The sequence below is a fragment of the Lutra lutra genome, chromosome 9 (genome assembly GCF_902655055.1).
Source record: "Lutra lutra chromosome 9, mLutLut1.2, whole genome shotgun sequence".
NCBI lineage: Eukaryota > Metazoa > Chordata > Mammalia > Carnivora > Mustelidae > Lutra > Lutra lutra.
The window spans coordinates 37,270,456-37,288,935 of NC_062286.1; the positions used below are offsets into that span (position 1 = coordinate 37,270,456).

General features: G+C 44.6%; 1 protein-coding gene across 1 annotated transcript in view; it reads left to right on the forward strand.

The window, feature by feature from the left end:
* The window catches only part of MERTK (MER proto-oncogene, tyrosine kinase), a 113,647-nt gene that overhangs the window by 91,853 nt on the left and 3,314 nt on the right, over positions 1 to 18,480 (forward strand). Inside the window, exons 14-18 of the mRNA XM_047744175.1 lie at positions 3,060 to 3,152; positions 4,637 to 4,755; positions 11,699 to 11,808; positions 13,749 to 13,908; positions 14,559 to 14,695. Coding sequence (XP_047600131.1) covers positions 3,060 to 3,152; positions 4,637 to 4,755; positions 11,699 to 11,808; positions 13,749 to 13,908; positions 14,559 to 14,695 — 619 coding nt within the window. The remainder of the gene's footprint in view (positions 1 to 3,059; positions 3,153 to 4,636; positions 4,756 to 11,698; positions 11,809 to 13,748; positions 13,909 to 14,558; positions 14,696 to 18,480) is intronic.

The window sequence follows — 18,480 nt, forward strand, 5'->3', positions numbered from 1 at the left end:
ATGAAGAGCAGTGATCCCAAGCTGGAACGTCCAAACAAGCTGGGACGAGAGCCTGCAGCCTGCAGAAAGGGCCTTGTAACTGGTCACAAAGAATCTGCTTTTATCCTACAAGTACCAGAACACCAGTAAGAGTCTTAAGCAAATGAACAAAAGCAGATCACATTCTAGAAAGTTCACTTTGGTGGCAGTGTGGAGGAGAATGAATTACAGCATTGACAAAAGGAAAGACAGATGCTAGTTAGGGCGCTCCAGAATTTGTGCAGATGCCGATCTCGATATGAAAACAAGGCTCAGAGATGTAGTGACTTGTCGAAGTCAGATGGCTTGAAGGGGAGAAGGTTGTGCTGGACCTTTTCATCACCGCATGTTGACCAGGCTGCAATGGCTAAACATGACCGCATTTGCCCTCGTGCCCTTTCCCAAGAAGGGCATTTCTAGGGCCTGGAGAGGCAGGATTGTGTTTTATTCTTCAGGTGTCCAGCTGAGCACCCACAGAATAGACCGTGATTTTTTGGCATTTTGCCACAGTTGTCCTCACGACTCATGGAGAGACACTATTTGGTGCTTCGTTTGTTAATGTCTTTAACACTACTTCCTCGTTCACTTCCTGTATCCATTCAATATTATTTTGGATCAAGGAGTAAAATCGGTTCCTTCCTAAAATTTAAATTCACTGTCTCCTGGGCCTTAAAACACAAATTAGATTATAAGCATGTAGCTTGACTTTTTAACCAGAACTGGAGGCTTAAGTTTTAATTTCAGAGACAAAAAGGAACGCTAATAACCAGCAAGCCACATGGACTGGTGCTTTCTGCTTTCCAAAGCCTTTTACGTCTAGAATAATGGCCAGTACTTATGGAATACTCCCCGTGTGCCAAAGGACGTTTCAGTCATTCTTACCTTTCATCAGGAAGACAGGAAGAGGAAATCAGTACGACTCAGAAGTAGATTCAAGTGTTACCCTCTGAAAACCCAGACGCATGAAGTTTGAGTGGTCCTTGGAGCTGAACCCAGTACAGGGCCAAGTCAGGAGGCTGAGCCACATTCAGCTCCGTTCCTGCCCCTTGCGTTTTTATTTGAACCTGATCCATGTGAAGGCTCTTTCCATTGTCCCCATTTACCAGCACAGGGTCTGGAAGGTGTAGGGGACCTTGTAAAAGGGGCTAGGCCTGGAACCTGTCCTCTCTGGCCTTGGCTATGCTCTTCTTTGACTGATTTGAATTACTCGCATAAGAATTGCATCTGTACTAATTACCAAAGATTGAAAGAATGGTCTCTGGCCTCTGCATCCCAGGCTCCCATATTTGCCGGGAATGTTGGTCCCTTGGGGAGGGGTGGGATGGGTGGCATTTGCAGGTGTATCCTATCCTTTCTGTTCCACCCACCTCATTGTCTTAGCAAAGGTAATAGGTGAGGGCAAAGGTAGCAGACATTTTGCAGATCTCTATAATTTTTTTTTTACTTTTCTTAAATTTGCCTTAATTTTAGAAGAAAAAGATTAATGTATACAAAGCCCATAGAATGTCCAGACCTTATGCTAGAGACACGACACGCATGTATGACTTCAGTCTAGACTTAGTGTTATAGCAAATTCCCTAAGGCATGCCCGGTTTTATGTTTGTTTTTCTTTGTTTTTCTCATTTCTTTGTTTTTAAAATACACATCACATAAAATGTACCATCCTAACCATTTTCTTTTTTAAAGATTTTATTTATTTAAGAGAGAGAGAGAGAACACCAGCAGGGGGATTGGGAAAGAGAGAAGCAGACTCCCTGCTGAGCAGGGAGTCCAGTGCGGGGCTTGATCCCAGGGTCCTGGGATCTTGACCTGAGCTGAAGGGAGAGACACCCAATGACTGAGCCACCCAGGCGCCCCATTCCTAACCATTTTTAAGAGCATAATTCAGTGGCATTGAGTTCATTCACACTGTTGTGCAACCATCCCCTCCCCCATCCACCTCCAAAATTTTTTCATCTTGCAAAACTGAAACTCCATAGGCATCAGTCAACTTCCCATCTCCTCTGCCCCCACTTGCCCCGGGCTACCACCATCCCCCTTTCTGTCTGTGAATTTGACCTCTCTAATTACCTCGTAAAAGCGGAATCACACAGTACTTACACTCTTGTGACTGGCTTGTTTCTCCTAACATAATATAGAATTCAAGGTGTCTCTCTCGAGTTGGTTTAACCCCAAAATGGTGTGGCATGGAAGTTAGGACAGCGTATCCAGTGCACAAGGCATGATTGAGCAATCAGCCTTGCAAGATAGAGAGAAGCATGTATTCTGGCTTTCTTTACGGCAAAAATAATTGCAACAGATCAGTTGCATTTGACTTTCAGAGTTATTGGCTTTATTTTTTTTTTTTTTAAAGATTTTATTTATTTATTTGACAGAGAGATCACAAGCAGGCAGAGAGGCAGGCAGAGAGAGAGCAGGAAGCAGGCTTCCTACCAAGCTGGGAACCCAATGCGGGACTCGATCCCAGGACCCTGAGATCATGACCTGAGCCAAAGGCAGACGCTTAACCCACCGAGCCACCCAGGCGTCCCCTGTTGGGTTGTTTTGTTTCGTTTTGTTTTTGTCTTAACAAATATACTTTAATTTTTAGAGCAGTTTTAGGTTTCTAGAAAAATTGGGCAGAAAATACAGAGTTGCCATCTGCCCTTCTCCCTTCACAATCTTCCCTATCAGTAACATCTTGCATCCCTGTGGTGCATTTTTTACAATTGAATTTCCGTAACCCATGTGATACATTATTAACTGAGGTCCATAGGTTATGTTAGCTTTCATCTTTTATCGAACATTCTGGGTTTTGACAAACACGGTATCCTGTGTGCACCATTACAATATCATGCAGAAGTTTCCCTGCCCTACATTCTCCTGTGTGCCCTCTGTCTGTGCCTCCCCAGCCATCCATGCATGACAGCCGTTCATCTGTTTATCGTTACTGTAGTTTTGCCTTTTCCTGATTTTCCTTTTATAGAACAAAATTACCCTTACCTCCTTCCCCTTCACTGAGTAAATGATCGGTGTCTACCATTTTCCATCCTCTCTCCTAGTGGACAACTTTTCTCAGCGAGAGATTGAGGAGTTCCTCAGTGAGGCCGCATGCATGAAAGACTTCAGCCACCCCAACGTCATCCGACTCCTAGGTACCTCAGAGAAATGTGGGACTGGGGGGCAACGGGGCTTGGCTAATCCACTCCACGCCAAAGGAAAAGTCTCTGGGGTAGATAAGTTTATACTTTGTATGACCCCCGCAGTAATTGATAACATTGAGTTTTTCACCCCAAAGGCTTCTTACAATTATATTTTCTGAGGCTGATGGTAAAAATGGGCTTGCGTGTCTTGACCACCCCAAGGGCTCAGGAACGTTTAGTGTCCACAGAGGTCTAGGTGACTGTGGGTGAAAACGGGGGCCCCCACTTTACTCCAAGGCAAGACAAAAGCTTATGTTAAACTGTGTTATAATTTGTATTGATTTAAAGTTATCCGTGAATCAAATACCAGTAGGGTAAACCTGTCAAAGTAGACAAATTCCATAGATCAATCTTTGAGAAACAATTTCTTAACGTATTTTCAAGTATGGTTTGCTGGGATCTAATACTGCCAGCGTCATGGGACACGATTTAATAGAATTGGTTTTGTGGCCCTGTAGCTATCAAGACTTTGCTGTATCGGTGCTACAATCCCGAGACAGAACAGCGACCTAAAAATAATTGAATATTCCGCTGACTTCTTTTTTTTCTCTCCCGTGTCTGGATACGTGCTCAATTCTTTGGGGAACTTTCAAAGTTTTATTATGATCGAAGCTGCAGAGAGAGATGAAAAATAATGCTTGGATACCAAATCATTTCAAAGAAACCACTGTTACTCCTTTGTAGCTATTGATTTTTGCTACATTTTGAGAACCATCGTGCTTTGTGATGATGGGCCATGGTGTGGGAGAGCTTTGCCAGCCTGCCATCAGGTGACAGGCCCTAGTTCCAACTTTTAAGGAAAAATGGTGTTGGCTGCGAGTAACTGTTAAAACTTAGACATGTGAATTTTACCTCCTGGCCCTCAAAATTCTTTTTATAGTTTTGAGCATTTGATGGCCCCAGGCTTTTTCACCTGATCAAGTATTAACTATCCCAGGAAACTAGTTTGCCCTTGAATTCTTTCGCAGTCACCCCTCACTTAGGCTCAGTGTAACAAAAACTCCACAGGTGTCTAGATGACTATGCTTCTTAACTGATTAATTTTTGAGACCTCTCCTGCAAAGATTGTTACTAATCTGAAAGAAAGAAAAAATTACCAAGAAGTGGACCCAGCATGTGTTCCACATTCTAATACGGCTTGTTTGTGATTTATGGGTTTTTATTTTATTTTGTTCATTTGTTAATTTCTTAAGGAGGCCCTATGCCCAGCATGGACCCCAACACAGGCTTGAACTCATGACCCTGAGATCAAGACCTGAACCGAGATCAAGAGTCAGAGGCTTACCCGACTGAGCCACCGAGGCGCCCCATGTTTATTTTGTTTTTAACTATTAGCTCGAGAGCACATGGTTTCAATTTGGCCTGTGCTCCTGCGGTGCTTTTCTGGTTACTGGTAACAAAGGGCTCTTTGTAACTTTCTCTGGTTTTAATTTCAGGTGTATGTATAGAAATGAGCTCTCAGGGCATCCCAAAGCCCATGGTGATTTTACCCTTCATGAAGTATGGGGATCTGCACACGTATTTACTCTATTCCCGACTGGAGACAGGACCCAAGGTAATTACTCAGTTGTCTTGCCTCTGAACGGCCCCCAGGCTTCTGTGACAAGGCCTGGGAAACCTCAGCAGCTAACCCTGAAAATAAAGGAGGGAGGGAGAGGACGTGTGGCCTCTGTTCAGCGCTTGCTATGCACCCTGGGGCTAAAATGTGGTTTTTGTCCTCACAGCAGGGCTGCGCATAGGTCTTACAATTCCCATTTTATGGGGGGATGAAGCCAGCTGGGCGCTCGTTCTTATGGCTCCAGCCTTATCGCTGTGGAGCGGGGTGGGCCCCACATGCTGACAGAGTGGCCTCTTTCTTTTGAAGTCTCCTCTTTCCAGCTCGTTCACTCTGAAATCACTAGAAGCAGGGTCCATTTCATTCCCAGAGGACGTTGCACTGAGCTGTTTTTCTGGACACTGAGCATGAATATACCCCGTCCACCTTTTGGATTATCAAGAGCCCCTCCATCCTCCAGATTGGAAAGCCTGTCGTGAATCAGCAGGCTGGCATGCTTTCCTTCAACCTTGCCCCTAAGAGGGGCTGCCACTCCACAAGGCAAACACTGTCTGAATCCCCAGCACGGGGGAAGGCGACAGAAACAGGAGCTTAGACTGAGGCACCGTACCCACCGGCATGTGGCCACAGGTCCCACACAGGACCCCCGAGAAAGGAGAGAAAGTCCTCATCCCAACTGCAGGGCATAATGAGGAAAGTCATTATCCCAAGAGACAGATCTGTAGGAATAATAGCCATTTATTGAATTTGGCAAGGCACTTGAAAAACAAACACAAAACCTTGAGACCCAATTTAGGTAAACATTCTGGAACTTTCTGTCCTATGTCCTGCTGACGCTGTGTGTTATGGATGTGAAAGGTTATTTCTTGCCTTCCTTTTCTTTTTCTTTTACTTGTTTTATTACTCCCAGGGAGGTATAAGTGATCTTTCTTCTTTCACTTCCCCTTGGTCTCATGCTCAGATTTTTGTTCTCTTCCTCATGACTTCTTTAAGTCTTCCACCCACACAGCCACTAGCCAGAGTTAGGAAATTATAGCCACATCTCATAACTATTATAAAATTACTGAGGCTTCTCCGAAGAGGTGAAGGGCCTAATCCAAAATAGGGGACTCAGCATGACTGAGTATTTCTCTTCCCTTTTTCTTTTTCTTTTGTTTTTTTATTATTTTTATTAGTTTTATTTTTATGTTTTTAAAGATTTTATTGATTTATTTATTTGATAGAGTGAATGAGAGAAAGAGAGCATGAGAGGAGAGAGGGTCAGAGGGAAAAACAGACTCCCCGCCAAGCAGGGAGCCCGATGCGGAACTCGATCCTGGGACTCTAGAATCGTGACCTGCGCCGAAGGCAGTCACTTAAACCAACTGAGCCACCCAGGCACCCTTTCTTCCTTTATTCCACCGGAAAGAAAGATGTAACATTATAAGAAGCCTGGAAAAGGAAAAACAAACAAAACAAAACAAAACTACAATTGGCAACATCTTACCCAATCATTGGCATCTTGGGCCATTCCCATCCCAGCTGTTCATTCCATGCCTCCATATTTCACAGGCTGGTGCTCAGGAGGTACGTGCCTCCCCGCAGGCCATCCACGGGGCTGACTCTTCTCCAGTGCTTTGCAGAGGCTTTATTTTGCATATAATGTTGCAGTAATGGCCCAGCAACCTTAGGAGGTCCTTACTAATAATAGAATCTCAGGTGAGGAAACTGACGCACAAATCGGGCAATGAGGGAGGCAGGACTGGCCCCCGGGTTGCAGACCCCTGCTTTCGGCTCTTCTCTGATGGCCCCGTCCCAGTGTGCACCCCTCCCTGGCAGAACAGCCTCCAGACAGTTGGCTGTGAATGGCTACACTCATCCCCTTGAATGGATTTCGTTTCACATTGATGAGCAATTTTACTCCCATTCAGTGTTCTGGTATGTGGTGGGATTTTTCTAATAATTTTTGGAGGCATGGGAATTTCATGTTGCATAAGAGTAAATTCTACAGTAAAAATATCCAGGCTCATATTTAGGGCTATTTGATGGCCAACAGTCGTCTGTTTTTACTTGTGACATTCAACCCTCCTCTCTCATATGGCCCCTTTGGAAATAGAGTAGCCTCTTACTGAACTTTTTTCCTGAATCATTGTGGAAGAGATAGGGACCATTTATAATCTTTATAAAAATCCTTTTTAAATTATCATACAGTGTTATTGACTCTTTTGCCCTTTCCGGTATATAGTTCTGTTGAGTGTTAACACATAAATGGATTCACGTGTCCGTCATCACAGTTGAGATACAGAACAATTTCATCACCCAAAAACACCTCCTCCTGCGACATCTTGGTAGTCATGCTCTGCGCCCATGGCGGACTCCTGGTAACCACTGATCTGTTCTCCATGACTATAGTTTTGTCTTTTTGAGAATGGAATCATACAGTCTGTAATTTTTTGCTTTTTTTACTCAGCATTATGCCTTCGAGATCCATTTAAGTTAGTGAGATCAGTGGTTCATTCCTCGTTTGATTGCTGTGTATCTCCTAGTGCATAGACAGACCAGTTTGCTTATCCATTCACCTGTTGAGGCCCACGTGGGTTGTTCCCAGTTGGGGGCAAGGATGAACGAAGTTGCTATAAAAAAAACATGTACAGGTTTTTGAGTGAACATAACTTCTTTTTTCTGTAGGGTAAAAAGTCCAGAGGTGAGATACTAGGTCATACTAGGAAAGGGGATGTTTAATTTTAAAAGAAACTTCTAGATTTTCCAGAGTGGCTGTACTTTTACATTCCCACCAGCAGTGTATGAGAGATCATTTGCTTTGCATTCTTGTTAGCACTTGGTATTATCAGTAGTTTTCGGGTTTGGTTTGATTTGGTTATTAGCTGCTCTGATAGATGGGTAGTGATATCTCCTCATGGCTTTTATTTACATTTCTGTAATGATTAAGGACTTGAGCATCCTGTCTTGTGTTTATATGCCATTTTATATCCTCTTTGGTGAGGGTCTGTTAATGTCTTTTGTTTATTTTTTAATTGGGTTGTTGTTTTTCTTATTGTTGAGTTTTCAGAGCTCTTTATATATTCTAGATATAGTACCTTTCTTGGATATGCAATTTGCAAAGATTATTCTCCTAGTTGGTACCTTGTCTTTGTATTATCTCTTTTTTGTGTGTGTCTTTGTATTCTCCTAATGTGAGTAAAAATATTTAACTTTTGCTGGTCAATCATGTTTTGCTGTCATGTTTAAGAACTCTTTGCCTAAACCCAGATAAAAAATTTTTCTCCTATGTTATCTTCTAAAAACTTTGTGATTTTACATGTTACATTTAAGTTTATGATCCTTTTTTAATTAATTTTTATCTAAGGTATGACATTTAGCTTAAGGTTTGCTTTTATTTTTCATATAGATGACCAGTATCATTTGTGAAAAGACTATCATTAAGCTATTGAATTGATTGCTTTTGCATCTTTGTCAGAAATGAATTGGCTGTGTTAGTGTGGGTCTATTTCTGAGTTCTCTATTCTGTACTGTTAAACTGTGTGCCCATTCTTCGCCCCTCCCACATGGTCTTGAATACTGTAGCTTCATTGGAGCATTTGAGTTGGGCTTTTTATACTACACACAAAGGAAGCCATCTGATCTGTTACAGATCCCAACTTATCTTTCCTGTTTTATTACCCCCATTCTCTCTGCCTCTTTGCTTTCGACACATGAGACAGCCTCCTTTTCCTAAAACACATGTATGCTCTCAGATCACTAGGTCTTTGCTCATTCTGATCGTGGCCGTGTACTTCCTCTTAATTTGCCATTTTCTCCTACGCCTCTTTTGGGGATAGTCACAGTGACAGTGTAGAATATTTTTAAAATTTTTCCATGAGCATTAATCCCTTTGCTGAGGTTCTAGAGCAGGTTGCTTTTATCTCTGCTTGATGCCCTTGCTCCCTTTGGTGTGTCCACCCCTATGAGAACTGGGGTCATGTCCTGTCCTGCCATCTCCTGTCTGCCCTGCACACCTCCAGACATACTATTCCCATGGAAGATGGAGTGGCACGTAGGGCCCAGCACCCCAGCCCTGCAGGGTGAGCTCATTTACATAACTTGGTCCACGCTAGCAGGAGCAGAGGGATCTCACACAGCGAAGCCCAGAGGTAGGACAGCTGCGGTGTTGGTCAGTTCTGCCTCAACAACATCACCTTGTGTCCACAACTGTTCGACCTGTCTGCTTTTTCAGCTGTATCAGCTGTAGCTGCCCCTCCACGTCTCTGATGGGGGCAGCTCCTCTAGGCCTGATGTCCTCATCCACCAGCCTCCAGAGACAAAAAGAGAAGTCTGCTCTCTTTCCCCTTCCCCTCCCTCTCTTCTCCTAGAATAGTAATTTTTTTTTTTATAACACCTTTACTGAGATATAATTCAAACACCCTACACTTCTGCCATTTAAAGTGTACAACTCAGAGGTGTTTGGTATGCTCAAGTTGTGTAGCATAATTGTAGAGCATTTTCATCACCTAACAAAGTCCCATACTCTTTTACAATCACTTCCCGATCTCCCCTCCCCACCTTGTTCCCAGCTCTAAGCAACCTTTTTTAAAAATTTTTATTTTATTTTATTTAAATTCAGTTAGTTAGATACGGTGTTTTATTAGTTTCAGAGGTCATTGATTCATCAGTCTTAGATGACACCCAGTACTCATCACATCATGCGCCCTCCTTAATGCCCATCCCCCACTTACCCTATCCCCCCACCCACCTCCCCTCCAGAAACACTCAGTTGAAGCAGAAACCTGCTTTCCGTCTCTCTCTAGTTACCTATTTCAGGTTAATGGAATCAGAGTCTGTGGTCTTTCATATCTGGCTTCCTTCCCAGAGCATGTTTTCAGGGTTCATCCACACTGTAGCTTCTATCAGTACTTTTTGAGACCAAATAATACTCCATTATCTAGCTATATTATGTTTCGTTTGTCTATTTATCTGTTAATGGACTTAGGGTTGTTTCCACTTTTTGGCTTTTAGGAATAATTCTAAGAATTTTATACTTGAGCTCTTACATTAGGTCTTTGATCCATTTTGAGTTAATTTTGTATATGTGTTCAGGTTGGGGTCCAGTTTCATTCTCTTGCATATCCCACTCTCTCGTCCAGTTCTTTCGCCCAGTGAATGATCTTGGCACTCTGTTCGAAGTCATTTGACATTGATTTGTGGGTTTATTTCTAGATTCTCAATTCTGTTTCATTAATCCGTGAGTCTGTCCTTACGCTAGTAGCATGTTATCTTGATTATCATTGTTTTCTTATTTTGAAATCAGTAAATGTGAGGTTTCCAACTTTGGTCTTCTTACTCAAGCTTGTTCTGGATATTCTGAGTGCTTGAATTTTCATATGACTTTTAGGATCAGTTTGTCAATTTCTACAATGAAGCCAGCTGGGATTCTGATAGGGCTTATATTATTCTGTAGATCAATTTGGGGAGTGTTGCTATCATAACAATATTAAGTCTTCTGATCCGTGAACATAGGATATCTTTCCATTTATTCTGATCTACTTTAATGTCAAGGTTTCATCATTGTCAGAGTATGTTTTGCATTTCTCCTGTTAAATTTATTCTTAAGTATTTTATTTTGAATTATTTTTGGATGAAATTATTTTCTATTTTATTTTCAGATCGATCATTGCTAGTGTGTACAAATACAACTAATTTTTGTATCTCAATCTTATATCCTGGAACCTTGTTGAATTCATTTCTTAGTTCTATCACACAGTTACTTTTTAAATTACTTTTGGTCCCAGTCTGCAAGAATAACATAAGTGTTCTAGGGAAAAATAACACAAATGATTAGTACCTAATATGTGCTACACTCATGATGCCAGCGGGACTTCATATTCTTTAGCACCCAAATCCTTTCCTGGAAACTATCATCTGGAAACTCAAATGCCTCAATTATACAGAAGAGAAGCATAAGAATTTCCTGCCTGATTTGTTTACTTTTTTTTTGTTTACTTGTTTTTAACAACTCCAGTATATAAAGGTAAAGGATAATTAAAGCATTTTGCTATATAGACAGGATGTAATTAACAATATCTTAGCTGGGAAATATGTATCTTCAAAAATTCAGTGTCTTCATGAACACCACTTTGGAAAACTCATGTTCCATACAGAATAAGCCATGACAAATCCAATGCCCTAAAGAGAGTTTGTCATGGATGGACCCATTCATGACTGCCAGGAACTTGTGGTATACCCTCTTCCTCGGGGCCCTTGTTGTGCTAAGATGTTTAGTTACTACACAGAGGTCTTCCTCAGTCATCACCTTCATCTTCAGTCCTGACAGGACAGGTTTTCTCACCGAGCCTTCTGGACTGATCTGTACAGCGTAGACTTGACACTCCCCAGAGGACTCTAAAGAAACAAAAACAAAATCCCTGAATACCTCTCCTTGTGGTCCTTTGGTCCTGTGATAATAGGCAAAGATGGTCGTAATTTCTGTCTGAAAGAAACTTATCTTTGCAAGTGTCTCAAAGTAAGATGATTGCATACGCTTGTATGACTGGAGTGGGCTGAGCGGGCTTTTAGTCTGTACCCCATTGAAGGCAGTCTGCCCTTCTTTTCCCTTCTTTTCCCCTCTTTTCCTGGCACAGGTGTTCTGTCCCCCTGCCACTCTGAAGGACACAAAGGATCCCATTTGACCTCATAACTTGGAAAAAGAAATACTCACCATCAGTATTTTTAAAGACAGGAAGAATGTGACATTTGCCAAAAATTTTGTGGTTTGTTGTTGTTTTTATTCCTTTTTTAAAAACTTATATGTGAGGTGAGTGATATGGAAGTGAAAGGTTTGTTTCCTTTGAGAAATACAAACACTAAACAAACAAACAAAAAAACTCTCTTTCTCCCCTCAGGCGGCAACAACTCTCCATAAGTTTAACTTTTAAAACATATTTTGTCTTCTTGCTTCTCCTCTCCCCAGCATATTCCGCTGCAGACACTACTGAAGTTCATGGTGGACATCGCCCAGGGAATGGAGTATCTGAGCAACAGGAATTTTCTGCATCGGGATTTAGCTGCTCGAAATTGCATGTAAGAGTCCTGGTCCAACCCAGGAGGGCTAGACCTCATCGTGTGAGATAATTGGGGGGCCGGGTAGGAAAGGGGGCTGGCCTGTTGCTATTAAAACATGGGAGAGAGGCAGGTTTGGCTAGCTCTGGAGATGAGATTTCTCTGGATCTGATATACGTATGACTGTGTCTCTTCACAACGTCTGCCTCTGCAAGTCTGGTTCGTTTCCAGAATGTTCTCCTGTGACTTTTTCACCCTCTCAGCTTGGAGTGTGACCTTTGTGATCCTTCCCTTTTGCCATCGGCTCGCTTTGGACCCAGAATTTTATGTAAGCCAGCTACTCATGGAGGCAGTAAGGAAAATCGTAAGGGTTTTGTCTGTCAGGCTTCAAGATCCTGCCTTGTGGGGGCGCCTGGGTGGCTCAGTGGGTTAAGCCGCTGCCTTCAGCTCGGGTCATGATCTCAGGGTCCTGGGATCGAGCCCCGCATCGGGCTCTCTGCTCAGCAGGGAGCCTGCTTCCTCCTCTCTCTCTGCCTGCCTCTCTGCTGCTTGTGATCTCTCTCTGTCAAATAAATAAATAAAATCTTTAAAAAAAAAAAAAAAAAAGATCCTGCCTTGTGAACATGTGCTGTGAAACTACATGGAGGCTTTCCTCTTGCAGCAGAGAGGACAAGGACTTATACAAGAATTTGACCTCAGGCTTCCCCCTCTCTGCATTCCGCTCTGGTAGGACCATCATTATCTGCTCTAAGTCTTCAAAAACAGTAACTGTTTCTCAATTTTTAAGTTTAATTATTCCAGAAAAACAGAGTATTCTTTAAATGTATTATTGTTACTGTTTTTCTTGGTTGGGGATGTGACCATAGGTTCTGCCCCCCAATTCCTTACCTAGCCTCCCACCAGCCCCCTACCACTTGTCCCACATTTTTAAGACCCAGAAGGGTCTTGTTTGCTTATTCATGGGGTTTTTTTGTTGTTGTGGTTGTGGTGGTTTGTTGTTGTTTTTTTTTTTTTTTTAAGATTTTATTATTTTATTTGACAGAGAGAGAGAGAGAGCATAAGCAGGGGGAGGGACAGAGGGAGAGAGAGAAGCAGGCTTCCCCTGAGCAGGGAGCCCGATGTGGGTCTGACCCCAGGACCCCAGGATCATGACCTGAGCCAAAGGCAGACACTTAGCCGACTGAGCCACCCAGGCACCTCTCATTTGTTTATTTAAGTAATTTTTATACCATGGAGGGAGAATCATGAAAAAAGGCACCTCTCTTTGCCCTGAATATTTTCCTTCATATTTTTCCCATCAGGTAGGGTGACCAGTGTCCACTTTGCCTGGGACTGAGGGATTTCCCAGGATGGGGGACTTTGCGGTTTTAAAAGCCAGTGTCAGACAGGCACAAAGCAGTCATCCTACCTCCAGACCACTCATTTCTCCTCCTCTCTCCTTCTTCTTGTCTAGGATCTGCTTTAACAGCCTGGGCTATACATGCAATTATATCCCTTTCATTTTCCGCTTAATTCCTCAAGTACCCCCTGGCTATTGTAACGGGAAGTCCAGGGTCCCCCTCTCATAGCTTATACTTCCTCACCTCCCCCAAACTGGAAGGAGCCAGTGCTGCTTGCAGACACCAGGCAGGAAGGCTGCTGGGCATTCGGTGAGTCCCCTGGAGGGCCCTGGATTTGGGCTACTGCTCTTTCTCCTCCTGTGAAGCATCCCTTCACTCCAGGTGGCTCTCCTCTCTGTGCACAGGTGCCCTTGTTGCTCCACGTCCCCACACAGACCGCAGGGTGCAAGGTTATAACTCCCTGTCACTTGCTCTGCCATCGGTCCCAAAGCAGGACCCTCACAGGCCGTTGGGATCTCTTTCAGTCACTTACCAGGAATGTTTCCAGCTGCGTCTGATGCAGACCCATGATTTAGGCTTTGCCTCTAAATGTCGCTGAGGACGTGAACTTGCCCTCTGCAGGTTACGAGACGATATGACCGTCTGTGTCGCGGACTTCGGCCTCTCTAAAAAGATTTACAGTGGTGATTACTACCGCCAAGGCCGCATCGCTAAGATGCCTGTGAAGTGGATCGCCATAGAGAGTCTTGCGGACCGAGTGTACACAAGTAAAAGTGACGTGGTACGTACAGGACTTTGATTCGGAGCCCCACATTGCAAAGATGACGGCGCGCAGGAAGCATTGAATTGAGCTGGTGTTCTAAGACATGTTACTCTCTGATAACTGAGGATTGGAGCGTGTTCACACCTTTTGTTTAGTGCTAGATTCCTTAATCAGGTAGAAAACTATATTCTGATGACGTTGCTTGACATTCAGAAGATCTGTTTTGCATAGGCCTTTAATTTATTCCCATCTTTTTTTTTTCTGCAATATAGTGACTTATTGCCCACACCTAAGATATTCACATGAAATTGAATGAGTTCGTCTAGTGGCTCTGTATCCAAGATTCTGTGTTATTAAACCCTTACCCGGAGATTGGGAGACAAAGACACGTACCAACAGCAGGGGAACAGAGCATTACACAGAGCACTGAGGCGCGGAGAGAGGGCTCTCCGCCTTTGCCACATTTCCCAGAGCAGCCTTGGTACAACCCGGGAAGTGTGGCTCTCTGACCCTTGCGTTACTGCAGCGCTAGGAAAGCAGCGTGTCTCAGGCATAATTGTCAGCTTGTGCATCATCCTCGGGCTTTAAGGAAATGCCCTTTCTACATGAAAAAGGCCATTCAGCCTTTCAGAAAAGACTTGCGTCCTAACTTGTTGCTTTGTTCTCAGTGGGCCTTTGGCGTGACCATGTGGGAGATAGCGACGCGGGGAATGACTCCCTACCCGGGAGTCCAGAACCACGAAATGTATGACTATCTTCTCCACGGCCACAGGCTGAAGCAGCCCGAGGACTGCCTGGATGAACTGTGAGTGAGCTTCTCTGTGTCACCGGGCGCTCTGCATGGGGCAGGCTGCACAGACCTGGGGAGGCGTGGCCGCTCGGCAGGAGGGCTCACGCTTAGCCAGATGGGTATGTGCGGAGGGTGGCATGTAGACGTCCCAGGCCACGAGCCTTTCTTGGTGTGGGAGCTCGTGTGTGCACATCTCCAGCAAGCCGGCACATGCCATGATGTTCTGTAAGCCCCTCTAGGGACCGACCCTATAGACAAACAGGTTGACTCTCTTGTACATGAAGGTCTGAACGATTACCTGTCTTCTTACACTACAGTTCCTTTTCTATACAACACTTAAGACAGACCAATCACTATGATACCCTCAGTTAGGAAGTCTGGAAGTCTATGCCAGTGGACTGAGGTCAGCCCAGTCCTCGGAATTGCTAGGGAGATACTCTAACAGCATGATTCCTCCAGCCCTGTGCAGAGACTGTCACTCTGTCGGTCCAAAGTGGGCCTAGAAACGTATGCATTAAAATCCTCCCTGGGAGAACCGACCAGGTGCTCAGCAGGCATGAGAGCCCCAGCTCCAAGCGTGCCGGACCACAGGGACACCTGTCACCACAGGCCCTCTCTCTTGGGGGCAGGCAGTACGGGAAGAGGTCCAGGACTTGCAGTCAGACAGGCCGCTGCCTCCCAGCCAGCCACATGTGTGGCCATCACGACTGACTGGACCTCTCTGTGCCTCATTATTAGGCACACACAAAAAAGTAGAGTCATGTATTCAGAGATGGATTTGGGAAGAAAAGTTAAAGAAGAGAACAGGTAGAATGCTCAGCTCGCGGGAACACACACAATGGTACCAGGGTTTAATAGCATCCTTCCAGATCGATGTCGTCCAAATACCTTGCTAATGTTAAAAAAATAATTTCTAGTGGCACTGGCCTCTAGCTTGGTGATTTGAACCTTCCTGATGGAAATCATGGGAGTCTTGGGCTTGGAAAGGGCATTTTCAGCATGCTTAACAAGAACGTTTTAGGATCGTGGGCCTGTGTGGCTGTCATGGAACGCCATGATGGGGCTGTGGTATGAGGACACACGTGGGGACACCCCTCTACGCGCACACACACACACACACTCTCTCTCTCTCTCTCTCTCTCTCTCTGGCCCTGCTTCTGCACATGGGTGAGAAGACTAGGTCAGTTGTGCATTCAGGCCCCTCAGATCCTGTCCAAGCCAAGCAGAAGGAAACTTTATTGACCAGAGCCTCACCCTGTTTGGTGGTGGTTATTGTGGTTGTAAATACATAACATGAAGAAAAGACACAGAAAACATAAGTCCTTAAAAATATCATGAAATCCTAATTAGATTAGATTTGGGGTTTTATGGTAGTTTTTAAAGGGACCGCGTCAATGACATGTTTGCGTCTGATAATGAGGAAGCAGTTACAGCCAAACAATATTGAATGAAGAGTTTTGTTGCCGTTTCTTTCTTGGCTTCTCCTGTGCTCCAGAAGTTGGCATTTGGCGATTATCTGGGGTTTTAGTGAGGTCTGAGCTGTGTCACACGCTGGTTTTGAGACATTTCACATAGAGCCAAGCAGGAATGCTGAGTCAGTGAGAAGTTTTAGGTGAGAGCAACATAGATGCTGTGTGTCGGGGAAGTCAGGCAAGCAGACAGGTCTGTGGTCCCCACATTATGGTGTTTACAGGGGCTCTGGGGAACCAGACCCTCTTCCCACATCTCCTTAAGTCTGGATGCTGGAGAACAGTTGTATCCCAAAGAGGCCTCTGCTTACATATCTGTGCATTTTCTTTTAAAAAAGTGAGACAGATACTTCGAGCTTCCCCACCATGTCTGCTGTCTAAACTTAGTCGAGATGAGTTCATTCCTGTGTTGAGTTGCCCTTGGTCTCTTTAAACTCAACTCTAAGCACTATGACAATGTAAAGAGCAGAGAACGCTCTGTGCCCTGCTCCCCATTGCCCAAGAGGCCATGATGTGTGATGCCTCTGTCACCTATGTGGGACGTTTCCTTAGCTGAGTTCAGGGCATCCTGGCTGCAGCCCTCAGGACTCCCCACCCACCCCAGCCACTGTGGTTCACGGCACTTGTGTTGATTGCCCTCATTGTCCAATGTGACACCAGGGAACCACCTTGTTCCTTTATCCAGCTGAGTGCTATCAGCCAGCAGATGTCCTTCAGAGTCCCCCTCCCCTCCATTCCCTCCCCTGGGACCCTCAAACCATGGAATCCCAGGCCTGGACGGGCCTGGGGCCATTGACTTCCATTGACTTCCACTTCCTCATCACATATATGGAAACAGTGGCACAGTGACCTCACAGTGTATGTGAGTGATAAGCGGGTCAGGGTCACGTTGTTTCCCATGGAATAACGCAGGCCCTTCTGTCTCCCATTTCATTTTTCTCCTTACCCCCAGGCTCCTAACACATCCTTGGGTGGCAACCAAAGTGATCTTTCTGAAATTAGTCTGATCATGGAATGCCCCAAACATACTCCCCATTGCCCATAGGGCAAAACCCAAAACCACTGGGATCTGACCCATGGCAGGCAGAGGGGCTGAAGGGCTAAGTACATGATGTTAGACTTTGCCAGGGACAAAGCAGGTGCCTGACAGATATGGGTGAATTCATCCATTTATAAATGTTGTACTTGCATATGATTGCATCTTTTTAAATTCTTTTTTATTTTATTTTTTATTTTTTTCAAGATTCTTATTTTACTTATTTGACACAGAGAGAGAGATCACAAGTAGGCAGAGAGGCAGGCAGAGAGTTGGAGGGCGGGGGGGGGGGGAAGCAGGCTCCCCACTGAGCAGAGAGCCTGATGCAGGGCTCGATCCAGGGACCCTGAGATCATGACCTGAGCCGAAGGCAGAGGCTTAACCCACTGAGCCACCCAGGTGCCCTAAATTCTCTTTTTAAATAGTGGTAAAACTGGGGGCTCCTGGGTGGCTCAGTGGGTTAAGCCTCTGCTTCGGCTCTGGTCATGATCCCGGGGTCCTGGGATCAAGCCCTGCATAAGGCTCTCTGCTCAGCGGGGAGCCTGCTTCCTCCTCTCTCTGCCTGCTTCTCTGCTTGCCTGTGATCTCTGTCTGTCAAATAAATAAATAAAATCTTAAAAAAAAATAGTGGTAAAAGAGACGTAACACAACTCCTTGTAAATGTGAGGTTCAGGAGCATTAAGGGCTTTCACTTTGTTATCCAACTGTCGCTACCCTCCATCTCCAGGACTCTATTCGTCTTATGAAACTGAAGATCTGTACCCATGAGACGCTCCCCCTCTCCTGCCTTCAGCCCCTGGCAGCTGATAAGATTGGATTATCTCTTATAAAATCATTACAGAAAAACAAAAATGACCATTTATAAGGGCAGCTACCAAACCTGTTGTTTTTTTTCCACCCACAAAACTGAAATTACTAAAGCTCACAGCCCCCCATTACTCTCCAGGCCCTCTTGCTCCTCCTCTTGGTCCACTACTGTGGCATTGCCCTTTGTGGGGAACAGCTTAGACGATATACATGCTCCCACATCTGTAAAAGCCGTGTTCTTTTTTTTTTTTCTTAATTTTATATTTATTTGACAGAGAGAGACACAGTGAGAGAGGGAACACAGGCAGGGAGAGTAGGAGAGGGAGAGGCAGGCTCCTCACTGAGCAGGGAGCCTGAGGCAGGGCTTGATCCCAGGACCCTGGGATCTTGACCTGAGCTGAAGGCAGATGCTTAATGACCGAGACACCAAGGTGCCCCCATGTTCATATTTTTAAGTACTTCACAAAGCACTGTAAGTAAGTTTCAGG